General features: G+C 39.3%; 1 protein-coding gene across 7 annotated transcripts in view; it reads left to right on the forward strand.

Annotated features, from left to right (window-relative positions):
* ahnak (AHNAK nucleoprotein) overlaps positions 1 to 14651 on the forward strand; it is a 32908-nt gene extending 18257 nt beyond the window's left edge. For 3 of the 7 annotated variants that reach the window (XM_026357327.2, XM_026357331.2, XM_026357329.2), the window contains one exon: positions 432 to 14651. In XM_026357327.2, coding sequence (XP_026213112.1) covers positions 432 to 13724 — 13293 coding nt within the window. In that variant the 3' untranslated portion in view covers positions 13725 to 14651. Of the gene's footprint in view, positions 1 to 408 lie in introns of all 7 variants that reach the window. The other 4 variants (XM_026357330.2, XM_026357333.2, XM_026357332.2 and 1 more) reach the window with 4 other exon arrangements.
* Positions 14652 to 18719: the final 4068 nt, after the last annotated feature.

Here is an 18719-nt window from a genome sequence, read left to right on the forward strand (position 1 = left end):
CAGATGTTGATGTAAACCTTCCAAAAGTCGACATTGACGTGACAGCACCTGATGTTGACATCCATGGACCAGATCTCGATATTGAAGGACCAAATGCAAAGTTTAAAGGACCTAAATTCAACATGCCAAAACTTTCAGGACCCAAATTATCTATGCCAGACGTGGATTTCAATTTGAAAGGTCCAAATCTTAAAGGTGATGTGAATGTTTCAGCTCCAAAGATAAAGGGAGACATAAAAACACCTGAAGTGGACATCAAGGTTCCAGATGTTGACATTAATGCTCCAGATATTGACATTGAATGCCCTGATGCAAAAATGAAAGGACCTACATTTAAAATGCCACACATCAAAGGACCAAAGTTGCCAGATTTTGACATAAATGTTAAAGGTCCCAAAATAAAAGGAGATGTTGATGCTTCAGTTCCAAAGATTGAGGGTGACATAAAAGCTCCCAAGGTTGACATTGAAGCACCAGATGTTGACATTGAGGGCCACAAAGGAGGATTCAAAATGCCTAAAATGAAAATGCCTAAATTTGGCGGTAAGACTCCAAAAGTAGAAGGCCCAGATGTTGATATAAATCTTCCCAAAGCCGACATTGACGTGACAGTACCTGATGTTGACATCCATGGACCGGAGTTTGACGGTGAAGGACCGAATGCAAAGTTCAAAGGACCTAAATTCAACATGCCAAAACTTTCAGGACCCAAATTATCCATGCCAGATGTGGATTTCAATTTGAAAGGTCCAAATCTTAAAGGTGATGTGAATGTTTCAGTTCCAAAGATAGAAGGAGACATAAAAACACCCGAAGTTAATATCAAAGGTCCAGAGGTTGATGTTAAAGGTCCAAAGGGTGGATTTGAGATGCCCAAAATAAGAATGCCCTCCCTTGGTTTCAAAGGTCCACAACTGGAGGGCCCAGATGTTGATGCAAAAATTCCTAAAGTTGACATTGATGTCAAAGGACCAAATGTTGACATCAAAAAGCCAGAAGTTGATGTTGAAGTCCCTGATGTAAATCTCAAGGGACCCAAATTTTCATTGCCATCGATATCAACACCCAAACTGCCAGACTGGGATATTAGTCTGAAAGGGCCCAAAATGAAAGGAGATGTTGATGCTTCAGTTCCAAAGATTGAGGGTGACATAAAAGCTCCCAAGGTTGACATTGAAGGACCAGATGTTGACATTGAGGGACATAAAGGAGGATTCAAAATGCCTAAATTAACAATGCCATCATTTGGCGGTAAGACTCCAAAAGTAGAAGGCCCAGATGTTGATATAAACCTTCCCAAAGCCGACATTGACGTCACAGCACCTGATGTTGACATCCATGGACCAGATCTTGATGTTGAAGGACCAAATGCGAAGTTCAAAGGACCTAAATTCAAAATGCCAAAACTTTCAGGACCAAATTTATCCATGCCAGACGTGGATTTCAATCTGAAAGGTCCAAATCTTAAAGGTGATGTGAATGTTTCAGCTCCAAAGATAGAAGGAGACATAAAAACACCCGAAGTTGACATCAAAGGTCCAGAGGTGGATGTTAAAAGTCCAAAGGGTGGATTTGAGATGCCTAAAATAAGAATGCCATCCCTTGGTTTCAAAGGTCCACAACTGGAGGGCCCAGATGTTGATGCAAAACTTCCTAAAGTTGACATTGATGTCAAAGGACCAAATGTTGACATCAAAAAGCCAGAAGTTGATGTTGAAGTCCCTGATGTAAATCTCAAGGGACCCAAATTTTCATTGCCATCAATATCAACACCCAAACTGCCAGACTGGGACATTAGTCTGAAAGGGCCCAAAATAAAAGGAGATGTTGATGCTTCAGTTCCAAAGATTGAGGGTGACATAAAAGCCCCCAAGGTTGACATTGAAGTACCAGATGTTGACATTGAGGGACATAAAGGAGGATTCAAAATGCCTAAATTCAAAATGCCTAAATTTGGCGGTAAGACTCCAAAAGTAGAAGGCCCAGATGTTGATATAAACCTTCCCAAAGCCGACATTGACGTTAAACCACCTGATGTTGACATCCATGGACCGGAGTTTGACGGTGAAGGACCGAATGCAAAGTTCAAAGGACCTAAATTCAAAATGCCAAAACTTTCAGGACCAAATTTATCCATGCCAGACGTAGATTTTAATCTGAAAGGTCCAAATCTTAAAGGTGATGTGAATGTTTCAGCTCCAAAGATAGAAGGAGACATAAAAACACCTGAAGTTAACATCAAAGGTCCAGAGGTGGATGTTAAAAGTCCAAAGGGTGGATTTGAGATGCCCAAAATAAGAATGCCATCCCTTGGTTTCAAAGGTCCACAACTGGAGGGCCCAGATTTTGATGCAAAACTTCCTAAAGTTGACATTGATGTCAAAGGGCCAAATGTTGACATCAAAAAGCCAGAAGTTGATGTTGAAGTTTCTGATGTAAGTGTCAAGGGACCTAAATTTTCATTGCCATCGATATCAACACCCAAACTGCCAGATTGGGACATTAGTCTGAAAGGGCCCAAAATAAAAGGAGATGTCGATGCTTCAGTTCCAAAGATTGAGGGTGACATAAAAGCTCCCAAGGTTGACATTGAAGGACCAGATGTTGACATTGAGGGACATAAAGGAGGATTCAAAATGCCTAAATTAACAATGCCATCATTTGGCATTAAGACTCCAAAAGTAGAAGGCCCAGATGTTGATATAAACCTTCCCAAAGCCGACATTGACGTTAAACCACCTGATGTTGACATCCATGGACCGGAGTTTGATGTTGAAGGACCGAATGCAAAATTCAAAGGACCTAAATTCAAAATGCCAAAACTTTCAGGACCAAATTTATCCATGCCAGACGTAGATTTTAATCTGAAAGGTCCAAATCTTAAAGGTGATGTGAATGTATCAGCACCTACGATAAAGGGAGACGTAAAAACACCTGAAGTGGACATTAAGGTTCCAGATGTTGACATTAATGCTCCAGATATTGACATTGAATGCCCTGATGCAAAAATGAAAGGACCTACATTTAAAATGCCACACATCAAAGGACCAAAGTTGCCAGATTTTGACATAAATTTAAAAGGTCCTAAAATAAAGGGAGAAACAGATGTTTCACTTCCAAAGGTTGAAGGAGAGATTGCAGGTCCTGATATGGATATTGAAGGACCAGATGTTGGCATTGAAGGCTCCAAAGGTGGATTTAAATTGCCCAGATTCAAAATGCCTAAATTTGGTGGTAAGACTCCAAAAGTAGAAGGCCCAGATGTGGATGTCAACCTACCTAAAGTTGACATTGACGTAAAAGCACCTGAAGTTGACATCCAAGGACCGGAGTTTGATGTTGAAGGACCTAATGCAAAGGTCAAAGGACATAAATTCAAAATGCCTAAACTTTCAGGACCAAATTTATCAATGCCAGACGTGGATTTCAATCTGAAAGGTCCAAATCTTAAAGGTGATGTGAATGTTTCAGCTCCAAAGATAGAAGGAGACATAAAAACACCTGAAGTTAACATCAAAGGTCCAGAGGTGGATGTTAAAGGTCCAAAGGGTGGATTTGAGATGCCGAAAATAAGAATGCCATCCATTGGTTTCAAAGGTCCACAACTGGAGGGCCCAGATGTTGATGCAAAACTTCCTAAAGTCGACATTGATGTCAAGGGACCAAATGTCGAAATCAAAAAGCCAGAAGTCGATGTTGAAGTCCCTGATGTAAATCTCAAGGGACCCAAATTTTCATTGCCATCGATATCAACACCCAAACTGCCAGACTGGGATGTTAGTCTAAAAGGGCCCAAAATAAAAGGAGATATCGATGCTTCAGTTCCAAAAATTGAAGGTGACATAAAAGCTCCCAAGGTTGACATTGAAGGACCAGATGTTGACATTGAGGGACATAAAGGAGGATTCAAAATGCCTAAATTAAGAATGCCATCATTTGGCGGTAAGACTCCAAAAGTAGAAGGCCCAGATGTTGATGTAGACCTTCCCAAAGCCGACATTGACGTGACAGCACCTGATGTTGATATCCATGCACCGGATCTTGATATTGAGGGACCAAATGCAAAGTTCAAAGGACCTAAATTCAACATGCCAAAACTTTCAGGACCCAAATTATCCATGCCAGACATGGATTTCAATTTGAAAGGTCCAAATCTTAAAGGTGATGTGAATGTTTCAGCGCCAAAGATAAAGGGAGACATAAAAACACCTGAAGTGGACATTAAGGTTCCAGATGTTGACATTAATGCTCCAGATATTGACATTGAATGCCCTGATGCAAAAATGAAAGGACCTACATTTAAAATGCCACACATCAAAGGACCAAAGTTGCCAGATTTTGACATAAATTTAAAAGGTCCTAAAATAAAGGGAGAAACAGATGTTTCACTTCCAAAGGTTGAAGGAGAGATTGCAGGTCCTGATATGGATATTGAAGGACCAGATGTTGGCATTGAAGGCTCCAAAGGTGGATTTAAATTGCCTAGATTCAAAATGCCTAAATTTGGTGGTAAGATTCCAAAAGTAGAAGGCCCAGATGTTGATATAGACCTTCCCAAAGCCGACATTGACGTGACAGCACCTGATGTTGACATCCATGGACCGGAGTTTGACGGTGAAGGACCGAATGCAAAGTTCAAAGGACCTAAATTCAACATGCCAAAACTTTCAGGACCCAAATTATCCATGCCAGACGTGGATTTCAATCTGAAAGGTCCAAATCTTAAAGGTGATGTGAATGTTTCAGCTCCAAAGATAGAAGGAGACATAAAAACACCTGAAGTTAACATCAAAGGTCCAGAGGTGGATGTTAAAGGTCCAAAGGGTGGATTTGAGATGCCCAAAATAAGAATGCCATCCCTTGGTTTCAAAGGTCCACAACTGGAGGGCCCAGATGTTGATGCAAAACTTCCTAAAGTTGACATTGATGTCAAAGGACCAAATGTTGACATCAAAAAGCCAGAAGTTGATGTTGAAGTCCCTGATGTAAATCTCAAGGGACCTAAATTTTCATTGCCATCAATATCAACACCCAAACTGCCAGACTGGGATGTTAGTCTGAAAGGGCCCAAAATAAAAGGAGATGTTGATGCTTCAGTTCCAAAGATTGAGGGTGACATAAAAGCTCCCAAGGTTGACATTGAAGGACCAGATGTTGACATTGAGGGACATAAAGGAGGATTCAAAATGCCTAAAATAAAAATGCCATCTTTTGGCGGTAAGACTCCAAAAGTGGAAGGCCCAGATGTTGATATAAACCTTCCCAAAGCCGACATTAATGTGACAGCACCTGATGTTGACATCCATGGACCAGATTTCGATCTTGAAGGACCGAATGCAAAATTCAAAGGACCTAAATTCAACATGCCAAAACTTTCAGGACCCAAATTATCTATGCCAGAAGTGGATTTCAATCTGAAAGGTCCAAATCTTAAAGGTGATGTGAATGTTTCAGCTCCAAAGATAAAGGGAGACATAAAAACACCTGAAGTGGACATCAAGGTTCCAGATGTTGACATTAATGCTCCAGATATTGACATTGAATGCCCTGATGCAAAAATGAAAGGACCTACATTTAAAATGCCACACATCAAAGGACCAAAATTACCAGATTTTGACATAAATTTAAAAGGTCCTAAAATAAAGGGAGAAACAGATGTTTCACTTCCAAAGGTTGAAGGAGAGATTGCAGGTCCTGATATGGATATTGAAGGACCAGATGTTGGCATTGAAGGCTCCAAAGGTGGACTTAAATTGCCCAAATTCAAAATGCCTAAATTTGGTGGTAAGATTCCAAAAGTAGAAGGCCCAGATATTGATATAAACCTTCCCAAAGCCGACATTGACGTGACAGCACCTGATGTTGACATCCATGGACCGGAGTTTGACGGTGAAGGACCGAATGCTAAGTTCAAAGGACCTAAATTCAACATGCCAAAACTTTCAGGACCCAAATTATCAATGCCAGACGTGGATTTCAATCTGAAAGGTCCAAATCTTAAAGGTGATGTGAATGTTTCAGCTCCAAAGATAGAAGGAGACATAAAAACACCTGAAGTTAATATCAAAGGTCCAGAGGTGGATGTTAAAGGTCCAAAGGGTGGATTTGACATGCCTAAAATAAGAATGCCATCCCTTGGTTTCAAAGGTCCACAACTGGAGGGCCCAGATGTTGATGCAAAAATTCCTAAAGTTGACATTGATGTCAAAGGACCAAATGTTGACATCAAAAAGCCAGAAGTCAATGTTGAAGTCCCTGATGTAAATCTCAAAGGACCTAAATTTTCATTGCCATCAATATCAACACCCAAACTGCCAGACTGGGACATTAGTCTGAAAGGGCCCAAAATAAAAGGAGATGTTGATGCTTCAGTTCCAAAGATTGAGGGTGACATAAAAGCTCCCAAGGTTGACATTGAAGGACCAGATGTTGACATTGAGGGACATAAAGGAGGATTCAAAATGCCTAAATTAAAAATGCCATCATTTGGCGGTAAGACTCCAAAAGTAGAAGGCCCAGATGTTGATGTAAACCTTCCAAAAGCCGACATTAATGTGACAGCACATGATGTTGACATCCATGCACCGGATCTTGATATAGAAGGACCAAATGCAAAATTCAAAGGACCGAAATTCCACATGCCAAAACTTTCAGGACCAAATTTATCCATGCCAGATGTGGATTTCAATCTTAAAGGTCCAAATGTTAAAGGTGATGTGAATGTTTCAGCTCCAAAGATAAAGGGAGGCATAAAAACACCTGAAGTTAACATCACAGGTCCAGAGGTCGATGTTAAAAGTCCAAAGGGTGGATTTGACATGCCTAAAATAAGAATGCCAACCCTTGGTTTCAAAGGTCCACAACTGGAGGGCCCAGATGTTGATGCAAAACTTCCTAAAGTCGACATTGATGTCAAGGGACCAAATGTCGAAATCAAAAAGCCAGAAGTCGATGTTGAAGTCCCTGATGTAAATCTCAAGGGACCCAAATTTTCATTGCCATCAATATCAACACCCAAACTGCCAGACTGGGATATTAGTCTGAAAGGGCCCAAAATAAAAGGAGATGTCGATGCTTCAGTTCCAAAGATTGAGGGTGACATAAAAGCTCCCAAGGTTGACATTGAAGGACCAGATGTTGACATTGAGGGACACAAAGGAGGATTCAAAATGCCTAAATTAAGAATGCCATCATTTGGCGGTAAGACTCCAAAAGTGGAAGGCCCAGATGTTGATATAAACCTTCCCAAAGCCGACATTGACGTGACAGCACCTGACGTTGACATCCATGCACCGGATCTTGATATTGAAGGACCGAATGCAAAATTCAAAGGACCGAAATTCAACATGCCAAAACTTTCAGGACCCAAATTATCTATGCCAGAAGTGGATTTCAATTTGAAAGGTCCAAATCTTAAAGGTGATGTGAATGTTTCAGCTCCAAAGATAAAGGGAGACATAAAAACCCCTGAGGTTAACATCAAAGTTCCAGATGTTGACGTTAAAGCTCCAGAAATTGACATTGAATGCCCTGATGCAAAAATGAAAGGACCTACATTTAAAATGCCACACATCAAAGGACCAAAGTTGCCAGATTTTGACATAAATTTAAAAGGTCCTAAAATAAAGGGAGAAACAGATGTTTCACTTCCAAAGGTTGAAGGAGATATTGCAGGTCCTGATATGGATATTGAAGGACCAGATGTTGGCATTGAAGGCTCCAAAGGTGGATTTAAATTGCCCAGATTCAAAATGCCTAAATTTGGCGGTAAGACTCCAAAAGTAGAAGGCCCAGATGTTGATATAAACCTTCCCAAAGCTGACATTGAAGTGACAGCACCTGATGTTGACATCCATGGACCAGATCTCGATATTGAAGGACCAAATGCAAAGTTCAAAGGACCTAAATTCAACATGCCAAAACTTTCAGGACCCAAATTATCCATGCCAGACGTGGATTTCAATTTGAAAGGTCCAAATCTTAAAGGTGATGTGAATGTTTCAGCTCCAAAGATAGAAGGAGACATAAAAACACCCGAAGTTAACATCAAAGGTCCAGAGGTGGATGTTAAAGGTCCAAAGGGTGGATTTGAGATGCCTAAAATAAGAATGCCATCACTTGGTTTCAAAGGTCCACAACTGGAGGGCCCAGATGTTGATATAAACCTTCCCAAAGCCGGCATTGACGTGACAGCACCTGATGTTGACATCCATGCACCGGATCTCGATATTGAAGGACCGAATGCTAAGTTCAAGGGACCTAAATTCAACATGCCAAAACTGTCAGGACCCAAATTATCCATGCCAGACGTGGATTTCAATCTGAAAGGTCCAAATCTTAAAGGTGATGTGAATGTTTCAGCTCCAAAGATAGAAGGAGACATAAAAACACCTGAAGTTAACATCAAAGGTCCAGAGGTTGATGTTAAAAGTCCAAAGGGTGGATTTGATATGCCTAAAATAAGAATGCCATCACTTGGTTTCAAAGGTCCACAACTGGAGGGCCCAGATGTTGATGCAAAACTTCCTAAAGTTGACATTGATGTCAAAGGACCAAATGTTGACATCAAAAAGCCAGAAGTTGATGTTGAAGTCCCTGATGTAAATCTCAAGGGACCCAAATTTTCATTGCCGTCGATATCAACACCCAAACTGCCAGACTGGGATATTAGTCTGAAAGGGCCCAAAATAAAAGGAGATGTTGATGCTTCAGTTCCAAAGATTGAGGGCGACATAAAAGCTCCCAAAGTTGACATTGAAGGACCAGATATTGAAATTGAGGGACATAAGGGAGGATTCAAAATGCCTAAATTCAAAATGCCTAAATTTGGCGGTAAGACTCCAAAAGTAGAAGGCCCAGATGTTGATATAAACCTTCCCAAAGCCGACATTGACGTGACAGCGCCTGATGTTGACATCCATGGACCGGAGTTTGACGGTGAAGGACCGAATGCAAAATTCAAAGGACCTAAATTTAACATGCCAAAACTTTCAGGACCCAAATTATCAATGCCAGATGTGGATTTCAATCTTAAAGGTCCAAATCTTAAAGGTGATGTGAATGTTTCAGCTCCAAAGATAGAAGGAGACATAAAAACACCTGAAGTTAACATCAAAGGTCCAGAGGTGGATGTTAAAGGTCCAAAGGGTGGATTTGAGATGCCCAAAATAAGAATGCCATCCCTTGGTTTCAAAGGTCCACAACTGGAGGGCCCAGATGTTGATGCAAAACTTCCTGAAGTTGACATTGATGTCAAAGGACCAAATGTTGACATCAAAAAGCCAGAAGTTGATGTTGAAGTCCCTGATGTAAATCTCAAGGGACCCAAATTTTCATTGCCATCGATATCAACACCCAAACTGCCAGATTGGGACATTAGTCTGAAAGGGCCCAAAATAAAAGGAGATGTTGATGCTTCAGTTCCAAAGATTGAGGGTGACATAAAAGCCCCCAAGATTGACATTGAAGGACCAGATGTAGACATTGAGGGACACAAAGGAGGATTCAAAATGCCTAAATTAACAATGCCATCATTTGGCGTTAAGACTCCAAAAGTAGAAGGCCCAGATGTTGATATAAATCTTCCCAAAGCCGACATTGACGTGACAGTACCTGATGTTGACATCCATGGACCGGAGTTTGATGTTGAAGGACCGAATGCAAAATTCAAAGGACCTAAATTCAACATGCCAAAACTTTCAGGACCCAAATTATCCATGCCAGAAGTTGATTTGAATCTGAAAGGCCCAAAACTCAAAGGCGACATGGACATGTCAGCTCCCAAAATTGAAGGAGGCATAGAAGCCCCTGGAGTGAATATCAACCTTTCAGAGGTTGATGTCAAAGGGCATAAGGGTGGATTTGAAATACCTAAAATCACAATGCCATCTTTTAAGATTGTAGGCCCTCAGGTGGAAGGTCCAGATGCTGATCTAAGCCTTTCGAAACCTGACATAAAAGCACCTGAAGTTGAAATTGAAGGTGCAGATGTTAAAATCAAGGGATCAAAATTCAAGACACCAAGCATCTCTATACCAAAAATGTCCTTGCCAGATGTGGATTTTAATGTGAAAGGTCCCAAGCTAAAGGGTGATGTAGATGTGTCATTACCAAAATTTAAAGCACCTGAAGTTGGGATAAAAGGTCCAGAGATTGATGTTGGAGGGCCAACAATATCTGGACCAGATGCTGACATTAATCTGACAGGTCCAAAGTTAAAATCAAACTTGAAAGGAGATGTTCAGTTACCAAAAGCTGAACTGGAGGGACCAGATCTTACATGTGATGTGCCGGAAATAGGTACAAAGAAATCTAAATTTAAAATGCCAAAATTAGGTTTTAAGGGTCAAAAGATAAAAACCCCAGAAACCGATATCAAATTGGCACAAGGAGATATCAGTATTAAAGGGAAAACAGGAAGCACCGAAGGTCTCGACCTTGACTTGGGAATGACTGGTCCAAAAAACAAAGGATCCAAATTTAAGATGCCAAAATTTGGTTTTAAAGGACCAAGCATTGATGCTGAAGTTCCTGATGTAAATCTCAAAGGACCTAAATTTTCATCACCATCAGTATCAGTACCCAACATGCCAGATTGGGATATTAGTCTGAAAGGACCCAAAGTAAAGGGAGGAGTTGATGCTTCCCTTCCAAAGATTGAAGGAGACATAAAAGCACCTGAAGTTGACATTAAAGGTCCAGAGGTTGATATCAAAGGGCCAAAAGGTGGATTTGAAATGCCTACAATAAAAATGCCATCCTTTAACATTAAACATCCTAAAGTGGAGGGTCCAGATGTAGACCTTGAGCTTCCCAAAGGCAAAATTAAAGTCGAAGCACCTGGCGTTGACATTGAAGGGTACGGCATTGATGTTCAAGGTCCTGATGGCAAAGTCAAAGGACCAAAACTTACAATGCCCAAAATTTCAGGACCGGAACTTTCTATGCCAGATGTGGATTTCAATTTGAAAGGTCCCAAGCTTAAAGGTGATTTGGACATATCTGTTCCAAAGATTAAGGGAGACTTAAAAGCACCAGAATGTGACCTGAAAGGTCCAGAGGTTGATATCAAAGGGCCAAAGGGTGGATTTGAAATGCCTAAAATCGAAATGCCATCACTTGACTTTAAAGTTCCAAAGATGGAGGGCCCAAATGTTGATATAAAACTTCCCAAAGCTGATATTGATGTCAAGGCACCAAAGGTTGACATCAAGGGTCCAGGTATTGATGCTGAAGTTCCTGATGTAAATCTCAAAGGACCCAAAATCAATTTGCCATCGATATCATCACCTAAAATGCCTGATTGGGATATAAGTCTCAAAGGGCCCAAAATAAAAGGAAATGTCGATGCTTCAGTTCCAAAAGTTGAGGGTGACATAAAAGCTCCCACGGTTGATATTGAAGGACTTGATGTTGATATTGAGGGCCACAAAGGAGGATTCAAAATGCCTAGATTAAAAATGCCATCCTTGGGTGTAAGCGGTTCAAATATTGAAGGGCCCAAAGTTGACGTCAGCCTTCCAAAAACTGACATTGATATCAAAGCTCCTGAAATGGATATCAGTGGAGGAGACTTTGATATTAAGAGTCCAAGTGGTAAAATCAAAGGTCCCAAAATTAACTTGCCATCAATTTCAGGACCAAAAGTTTCCATGCCAGATTGGGATATCAGTCTGAAAGGGCCAAAAGTAAAGGGAGATGTTGATGCGTCAACTCCAAAAATTGAAGGAGACATAAAAGCACCAGATGTTGACATCAAAGGTCCAGAGGGTGATATCAAAGGCAAAATTAAAGTTAGAGCAACCGATATTGACATAAGAGGGCACAGCATTGATGTTCAAGGTCCTGATGGAAATATTAAAGGACCAAAACTTAAAATGCCAAACATTTCTATGCCAGATATGGATTTCAATCTGAAAGGTCCCAAGCTCAAAGGTGATGTAGATATGTCCGTTCCAAAGATCGAAGGAGATATAAAAACACCAGAAGTTGATATAAAAGGTCCAGAAGTTGATATCAAAGGGCCTAAAGGCAATTTCAACATGCCTAAAGTCAAAATGCCGTCATTTGACCCTAAAGGTCCAAATGTGGAGCATCCGGGTGTTCATATAAAACTTCCCAAAGCTAATATGGAGGTCAAGACACCTGAAATTGACCTTAAAAGATCAGATTTTGATGTTAAATGTCCTGAAGCAACTCTCAAAGGACCCAAAGTTAAAATACCTACAGTAAAAGGACCTGAGCTGCCAGATTTGGACATTAATTTAAAACCTCTAAAAGTTGAGGGAGATGTGGGTGGTTCACTTCCAAAGATTGTAGGAGAGGTAAAACATCCTGTGGTAGATTTTGAAGGACCAGATGTAGGAACTGGGGGCCCCACCATCACTGTGGAAGGTGGAAAGACAGGCGTTACATTTCCCAAATTCAAAGGTCCCAAGTTTGGAATGAAATCTTCAGAAATGGGGGGGGCTGTAGGAGCAACAGCTTCCAAGGCAGAATTTAATGTCCCAGATACTGAAGGAAGTCTGGATGCCCCTGATATCAACATCAATGTAAAGGGGAAAAAAGGTAAATTTAAACTTCCTAAAGTAAAAGGAAAGGCAAAGAAACCTGATGTTCAAGTGGAAGCTCCAGCAGTAGACATGGATGTAGATTCACCCAGTATTCATGTCAAAGGAACAAAAGTAAAGAAGCCTCTTTTTGGTAAGCTTCATTTTCCTGATGTAGAATTAGATATCAAATCACCAAAACTGAAAAGTGATGGATCTTTATCAGAGGGATTGAAATCAGATGTAGATCTGCCATCTGGTAGCTTGAAGACAACCATTGAGGGTTCTGGTATTGACAGTCCCAGTGTTAGTATGGAAGGACCTGATGTGAAATTAAAGACTCCTGATATTAAAATGTCAAATGTGAAAGGTAGTGGTGAGATTGATACAAGTGTTTCAGGAGGCAGTGGTGGCCTACAATATGCTGAGGGCACAGTAACTTTTCCCAAAATCAAGGTACCAAAGTTTGGTATTGCTCTGCCTCAGCTAGAAGGTGAGGGAGGTGGAAGAGAATCAGAATTTGCAGGTAGTGGGGGCATAAACATACAGTCTCCATCTCTTAGTTATCAATCCAAGTCACAAAGTATTGACATTCCAAGTCCAGAACTGAAGCAAAGTGAGAGTAAAGTTAAAGTGAAGATGCCAAAATTATTTGGGAAATCTAAAGCAAAGGGCAGCAGTGCAAGTGACCTTCGAGGACCTGATGTAGAAATGAGTCCACATGCTGAGGAACTGATTGGAGGCAAATTAGAACTAGAGGGTGATCCTAAACTCAGTGTGTCAACCAAAGGCAAGTCAGCCTCATTGGATCTATTTAAGAAATCAAGGCATCGGTCTTCTTCTCTGAGTGATGAGGGGGGGCTTGCGGTCAGTTCTCCTTCAACTCATTTAGAGGCTGAGGGTGGCGACATTTCACTGGACCTAGGAGAAAGCAAACTAAAAGGAAAGAAAGGCAAGTTGAAGTTTGGCACATTTGGAGGTTTTGGTTCAAAGTCAAAGGGCTCATATGAAGTGACACTTGGTGAGGAGAAAGAAGCAGAAATGGGAGGAAGTGCAGGTGTTTCTCTACCCTCCAAAAAATCAAGACTGTCTTCATCTTCCAGCAGTGACAGTGGTTCAAGAGGTGGTTTTAGATTGCCAAGAGTTGAACTGTCTGTCTCACCAAAAAAAGATTAATCATCTTTCAAATTCAACTCTCTCATGTACCATCAAATACATTACATATTACCTAACCTAAGAGGACGTTCATAGTCATCTCATTGTTTTTAACTACAAATAATTATTTTTTCATTAATGAGATGAGTACATGAGATAGTTTAAAATACCTTCAAACTGTAAATAAGATTATGTGAAATGTAATAATACATATTGATTTTGTACATAGTCCAGATTTATTGAAAATATGTCATCTTACCAAATTGTTACCAAACATTTATTAGCAAGTTTGCCATTTTATCAGTTACTATTCTATTAAATGAATGCTAGTTATAAGGTGTGGTATATTTGTATTCAGTGGTGACAGAACAGATAACAGAATCGCTATTTTGAAGGAAAATGTTTATTTACCAGACACAACACAAGATTTTACATATGAAATTGTTTTACTGTCATGCTTTGATATGATATAACCAGACACATATATGCAATACAGAGCTGGTCTTTTATAACACATTATTAAGAGTGATGATGTTGTATATACCATAATTGCAAAGACAATCACTGTTTGGAAACTTTCAACTCAACAAAGGGCTGTCAGTACTTTTCTGTTTATTTTTAAGAAAATTTATTCACCTTTCAGTTATTTACACATTTGCTCCAGTTGTTTTAAACATGTTTTGCTTCCTAGTCCTATGTCATTTTCATAATTACCTGTTTTATGGTTTTCTGTATATGATTTCACTTTCTCTTTTGTGAACACTCCTTATGCAAAATAATGTCACAAATAAAGTGTCACTTTTAATTGGACATGTTCGTAAACCAAATCTATGTTGATAGTGTGTTACAGCAGAGTTTTGATCGGTTATGATGGAACTTGATCCTTTATGTGTAATGTTTTGTGTGCATTCTGCCAAATCATCTAAATAAAAAGATTTATAGAATTTACCAATTCTTGCTAATCTGTGTTTACTAGTGCTATATCATATATCATATCAACATGATGGGATACGGGTGCTTTGTTTTCCAAGGTAATGTTGGTGAAAATTGAAAACTTAATTAAATAATTCCTGTAATAAAGTATATAAAAATGTATACAGTATGATATGACAAATATCAATATAATATGATATGTATTATAATGGTGATATACTTAGGAATCACCCACCAATTAATCCAGTTGAATTATCATTTGTATTACATTAGTTATACAAAGCGATGCAGAGTAACTGATGGATTCATGGATACTGTACACAATGAACAGTACATCAGGAAGAAAGGGCCTTTACCTCTGAATGAGAACAATTACCTTTTGGTGCCGTATTGTCATACAAACTATTGGGTCACTAAATGAGAAGCCAGTTGTTCTGCATACACACATTGATTAAATTCAAAGAATAAAGTTACACACCTAATTCAAGGCATTGCAGATGGTAAAATAAATAACTAGGTGGTATGCTCAGCTGTCCTACAATATGCGCTCTCCTGTTCGTGGCTCCAGAAGGACCTGCTCTTCCTCATGGAGAGGGGAAAATGTCCCCGTCCCCTCACTTGCTAAGTTGTTTCATGCTCCTTGTACCTGTTATGTTATCCATATCATGATGCAGTAGGCAATTTAGTGTTTCGCTTAGCATTTTGTACCCGTGATGATACTTGTAAGCAGTGTCGCGGTTTTTAGCTACAGCAGTTTCTAGATTGCTATGCAAAGCACTGGCTAATAGAAAATGCTAATGGCATTTTAACTTGCTTAAAGGTTGTACTAAAACCTTTTCAAGTTGCCCAGGTCATATTTCTAGTTGTGGATATTATTATACATAAATGAATTTCCCCTTCTGCGTAATGCTGCAAAGCTAAATGGTAAATCCTATTTGATTTGAATTTCATTTTTAAATTTAAGCAGGCTCTTTTGAAATCCCCAGCTAAACTGAAGAACAAAAGTCAAAGCCTAATGTTAGGTGTCAGACACGAGCTGTGTGCATTCATAAAAAAAGGCTACAAATGAGCGAGCAGCTAGCAGTAGGGCTAGCTGCCATTTGTATGATGATACTTTATATTATGGATTAAAATGCACAACTATGTTTTGTGAATTAAAAAATCGGTATCTGACATCTGGCTTCAGGCCCAGTCCACACCTTACTCTGCCCTATTTGCCTTTGATTGACAGGTCAGGCACACAGCACGTGTTCCATGATAATTGAATAAAATAATAAAAAAAAAAAAAACATCATGAAGAATGAATGCAGCAATAATAAATGTTACAGGCCTAAATCAAACTATGAAATTCTGACATCTAGTGGGCAAAGTAATGCAAAGCTCTTACAACAAACTTACAGACATTTTGAATTAAATTATGCAATCACTCCCTTTTTATTATTCTACCTCTGATTATTTTATGTGTAGTTGTAATTTGTTCAGCTTCTCTTTATATAATCGTTGACTTCTCATTTAAATTTTAATTCATTTAAGCATATGTATGTAGCGCCAAATCATAACAAAAGTCATCTTATGGCACTTTACAATGTCTGGTTTAAGATCTTACAGAGTATAAAAACACAACTATATAGTATATAGAAAGATTTGACAATCCCACTTGAGCAAGCACCAGGCAACAGTGGAGAGGAAGAACTTCCTTTAAGGGAAGGAGCCTCCACAGGGCCATGCTAAGAGTGGGTGGCCAGCTGCCTCGACGGGTGAGTGGACAGAGGAGAGAGAAAAGAACAACAAGCAACACAAAGAAAACAACAAGCAGCAGGCAAGGCCAGTAACTGTACACAAGGAACGATTTAGAGACTGGGATAGCTGCAGAAAGGTACAGAGACAGGGGAGCTACGTAGAGAGGAAGAAGCACAAGTACGGGAGAAAGAGGACATGACATGATATGCGGTGATGCCATATAATTGGATAGAAGAGAGGAGAGGGGCTCAGTATGTCAAGGGAGGTTCACATCAGTCTAAGTACGTCCCTATGCAGTGGTGATCCTCGCTCCATGCAGACTCAGCCTCTCTGGGATCCTCTTTTTACACCCAATTATGATACTGATCTGTCGCCAGTTAACCAAATTTCAGATGTTCCAACAGATTGTTTTTTTTGTAGCATTTCACAACCAGTTTCCTGCATTTTTGTAACATTCTTATTTTGTCCTTGCTATTCTATTATTTATTAATTTATTTTTTATAAAATATTTATCTGGGCATACTCACTATTTTATTATATTAACTTTAATTACATTAATTTGATATTTGTATAGTGGAGAGTTTTGTACATTTTATGTTTGCAGAATGATTGTTCCTGGATGGTGGAGACATGAGGATTGCATCAGAAGAGCAGAAACTGTGAGGAGGAGTCTGGTGGTTGAACAGGATTATGATGGTAGTAGAGGGACTAGTTATGGAGGTCTTGTGAGTGAGCAGAATTACTTTAAATTGAATCCTTTGTTGGACAGGGAGCCAGTGGGGTTTCTTGAGGATATGAGCATGCAGGCCTGCAGCAGAGCTCATAGCACGGAGTTTCTTAGCGACTTTGGATGTGCCGTAGAGTATGCTATTGCAGTAGTGGAGTCTGGAGACGATGAAAGCATGGATCACTGTTTCAGCAGCAGAGAAGGAGAGTGATAGGCCAACACAAACTATGTTTTTGACATAGGAAAAAGGCAATTCTGGATGTTCTGATTTATAGTGTTCAAATTAGAGATTGCTGTTGTAAATGCTAAGCTTGACATGTCAGCTGTTTTTAAACCCCATCTTAGCTATTCTTACTTTGAAGACTTGATTGTCTGTAACTGTGGGGGCAGCACTGACGCTTTATCAACACAGGTTTTTTTTTTTTTTTTTGAAGCAAAAAGGTCATTACATTTTTTGAACCACCAGTCTGAAAGTGTAACCGTCCCTTGACCACTAGGTCCAGCGTTTGACTAGGCTCCTCCAGAATGTCAATTTTATTCCTTTACAACATGACCTTGGTGTCCTGCTTTAGGATTCTCTATTAGAGCAGAAGTACTGTAGGCCGGTACATAGCAGAAGATTTATTATGGATGGTATGGCCATTGATTGCCCACATTGGTTAGTTTATATACTGTACAGCTGTTTCTTTTACAGAAAACAGAGTTTCTTTTACCTAAGGTGCTCAGTGTTTTTACATTTGCTTTAGTTTTGTGTGACATTAGTTTTGTGTGACATTTGAAATGATGTATAAAATGTACATCAGCTATACATTAATTTAAAAAATATTCTTGTGCATGAACCTTTATATGTGCTTTTGGACATTTTCCAGACTTAACACATGATTTGCTATTGATGCTACAAGTTGATGCATGTCAAGTATATCAATATTAAAGGGTTATGGTCTCATATTCTGTTTCCTGTAGCAAAACATGGGTGATGAAAAGCTGATATAGTTGTAACTTCTTTTAATATGCAGTAAAAAGTAAAAAACCAAGTCTCTAATTTAGTAATTCAGGTACATATTATTTATTAGTTGATTATATTTTGTGTTGGACATATAGATTAGCAATATTCTAATTAAAGCTGTGAGGATAATGTAGTTAAAAATATATTTCCATCTAAACTCTATTGGATTAAAAGAAAAAGGTACTTTAATTAGTTAACTTATCGTCTGAATTATGCCACCCTGTGGTTGAATTATAGCATCATCGACCACTGTTACAAATATTTGATAAATACAATCTTAAAACACATTGTTTTGTTGTGAATTAATTATAGAGAACATTTTATGCAGTTTTCACACATTTTATAACGTATTACAATAAATTTGACTGTGTGCCCCTGTCTGTGTATTTGCAACACACAGAGCAGGTGCAAGTTTCAGTAAAAAGGATCTTTTTTTTGATCGAGTCGCAGTTTAAGGCAGTGCTGGCATTAAAACTCTTTAACACAAATGTTAAAGAAAAATGGTTTGTAGGGTAAAGCTTTGTGAAAGCAGTTTGGCCTCAAACACAGGATGTGATCCCAGTATTCCTGGTTGCTTGAACGTTGCTGTTGTGCTGTTGCAGAGGAAGGA

This window comes from Anabas testudineus, chromosome 10 (assembly GCF_900324465.2).
Source record: "Anabas testudineus chromosome 10, fAnaTes1.2, whole genome shotgun sequence".
Taxonomy (NCBI): domain Eukaryota; kingdom Metazoa; phylum Chordata; class Actinopteri; order Anabantiformes; family Anabantidae; genus Anabas; species Anabas testudineus.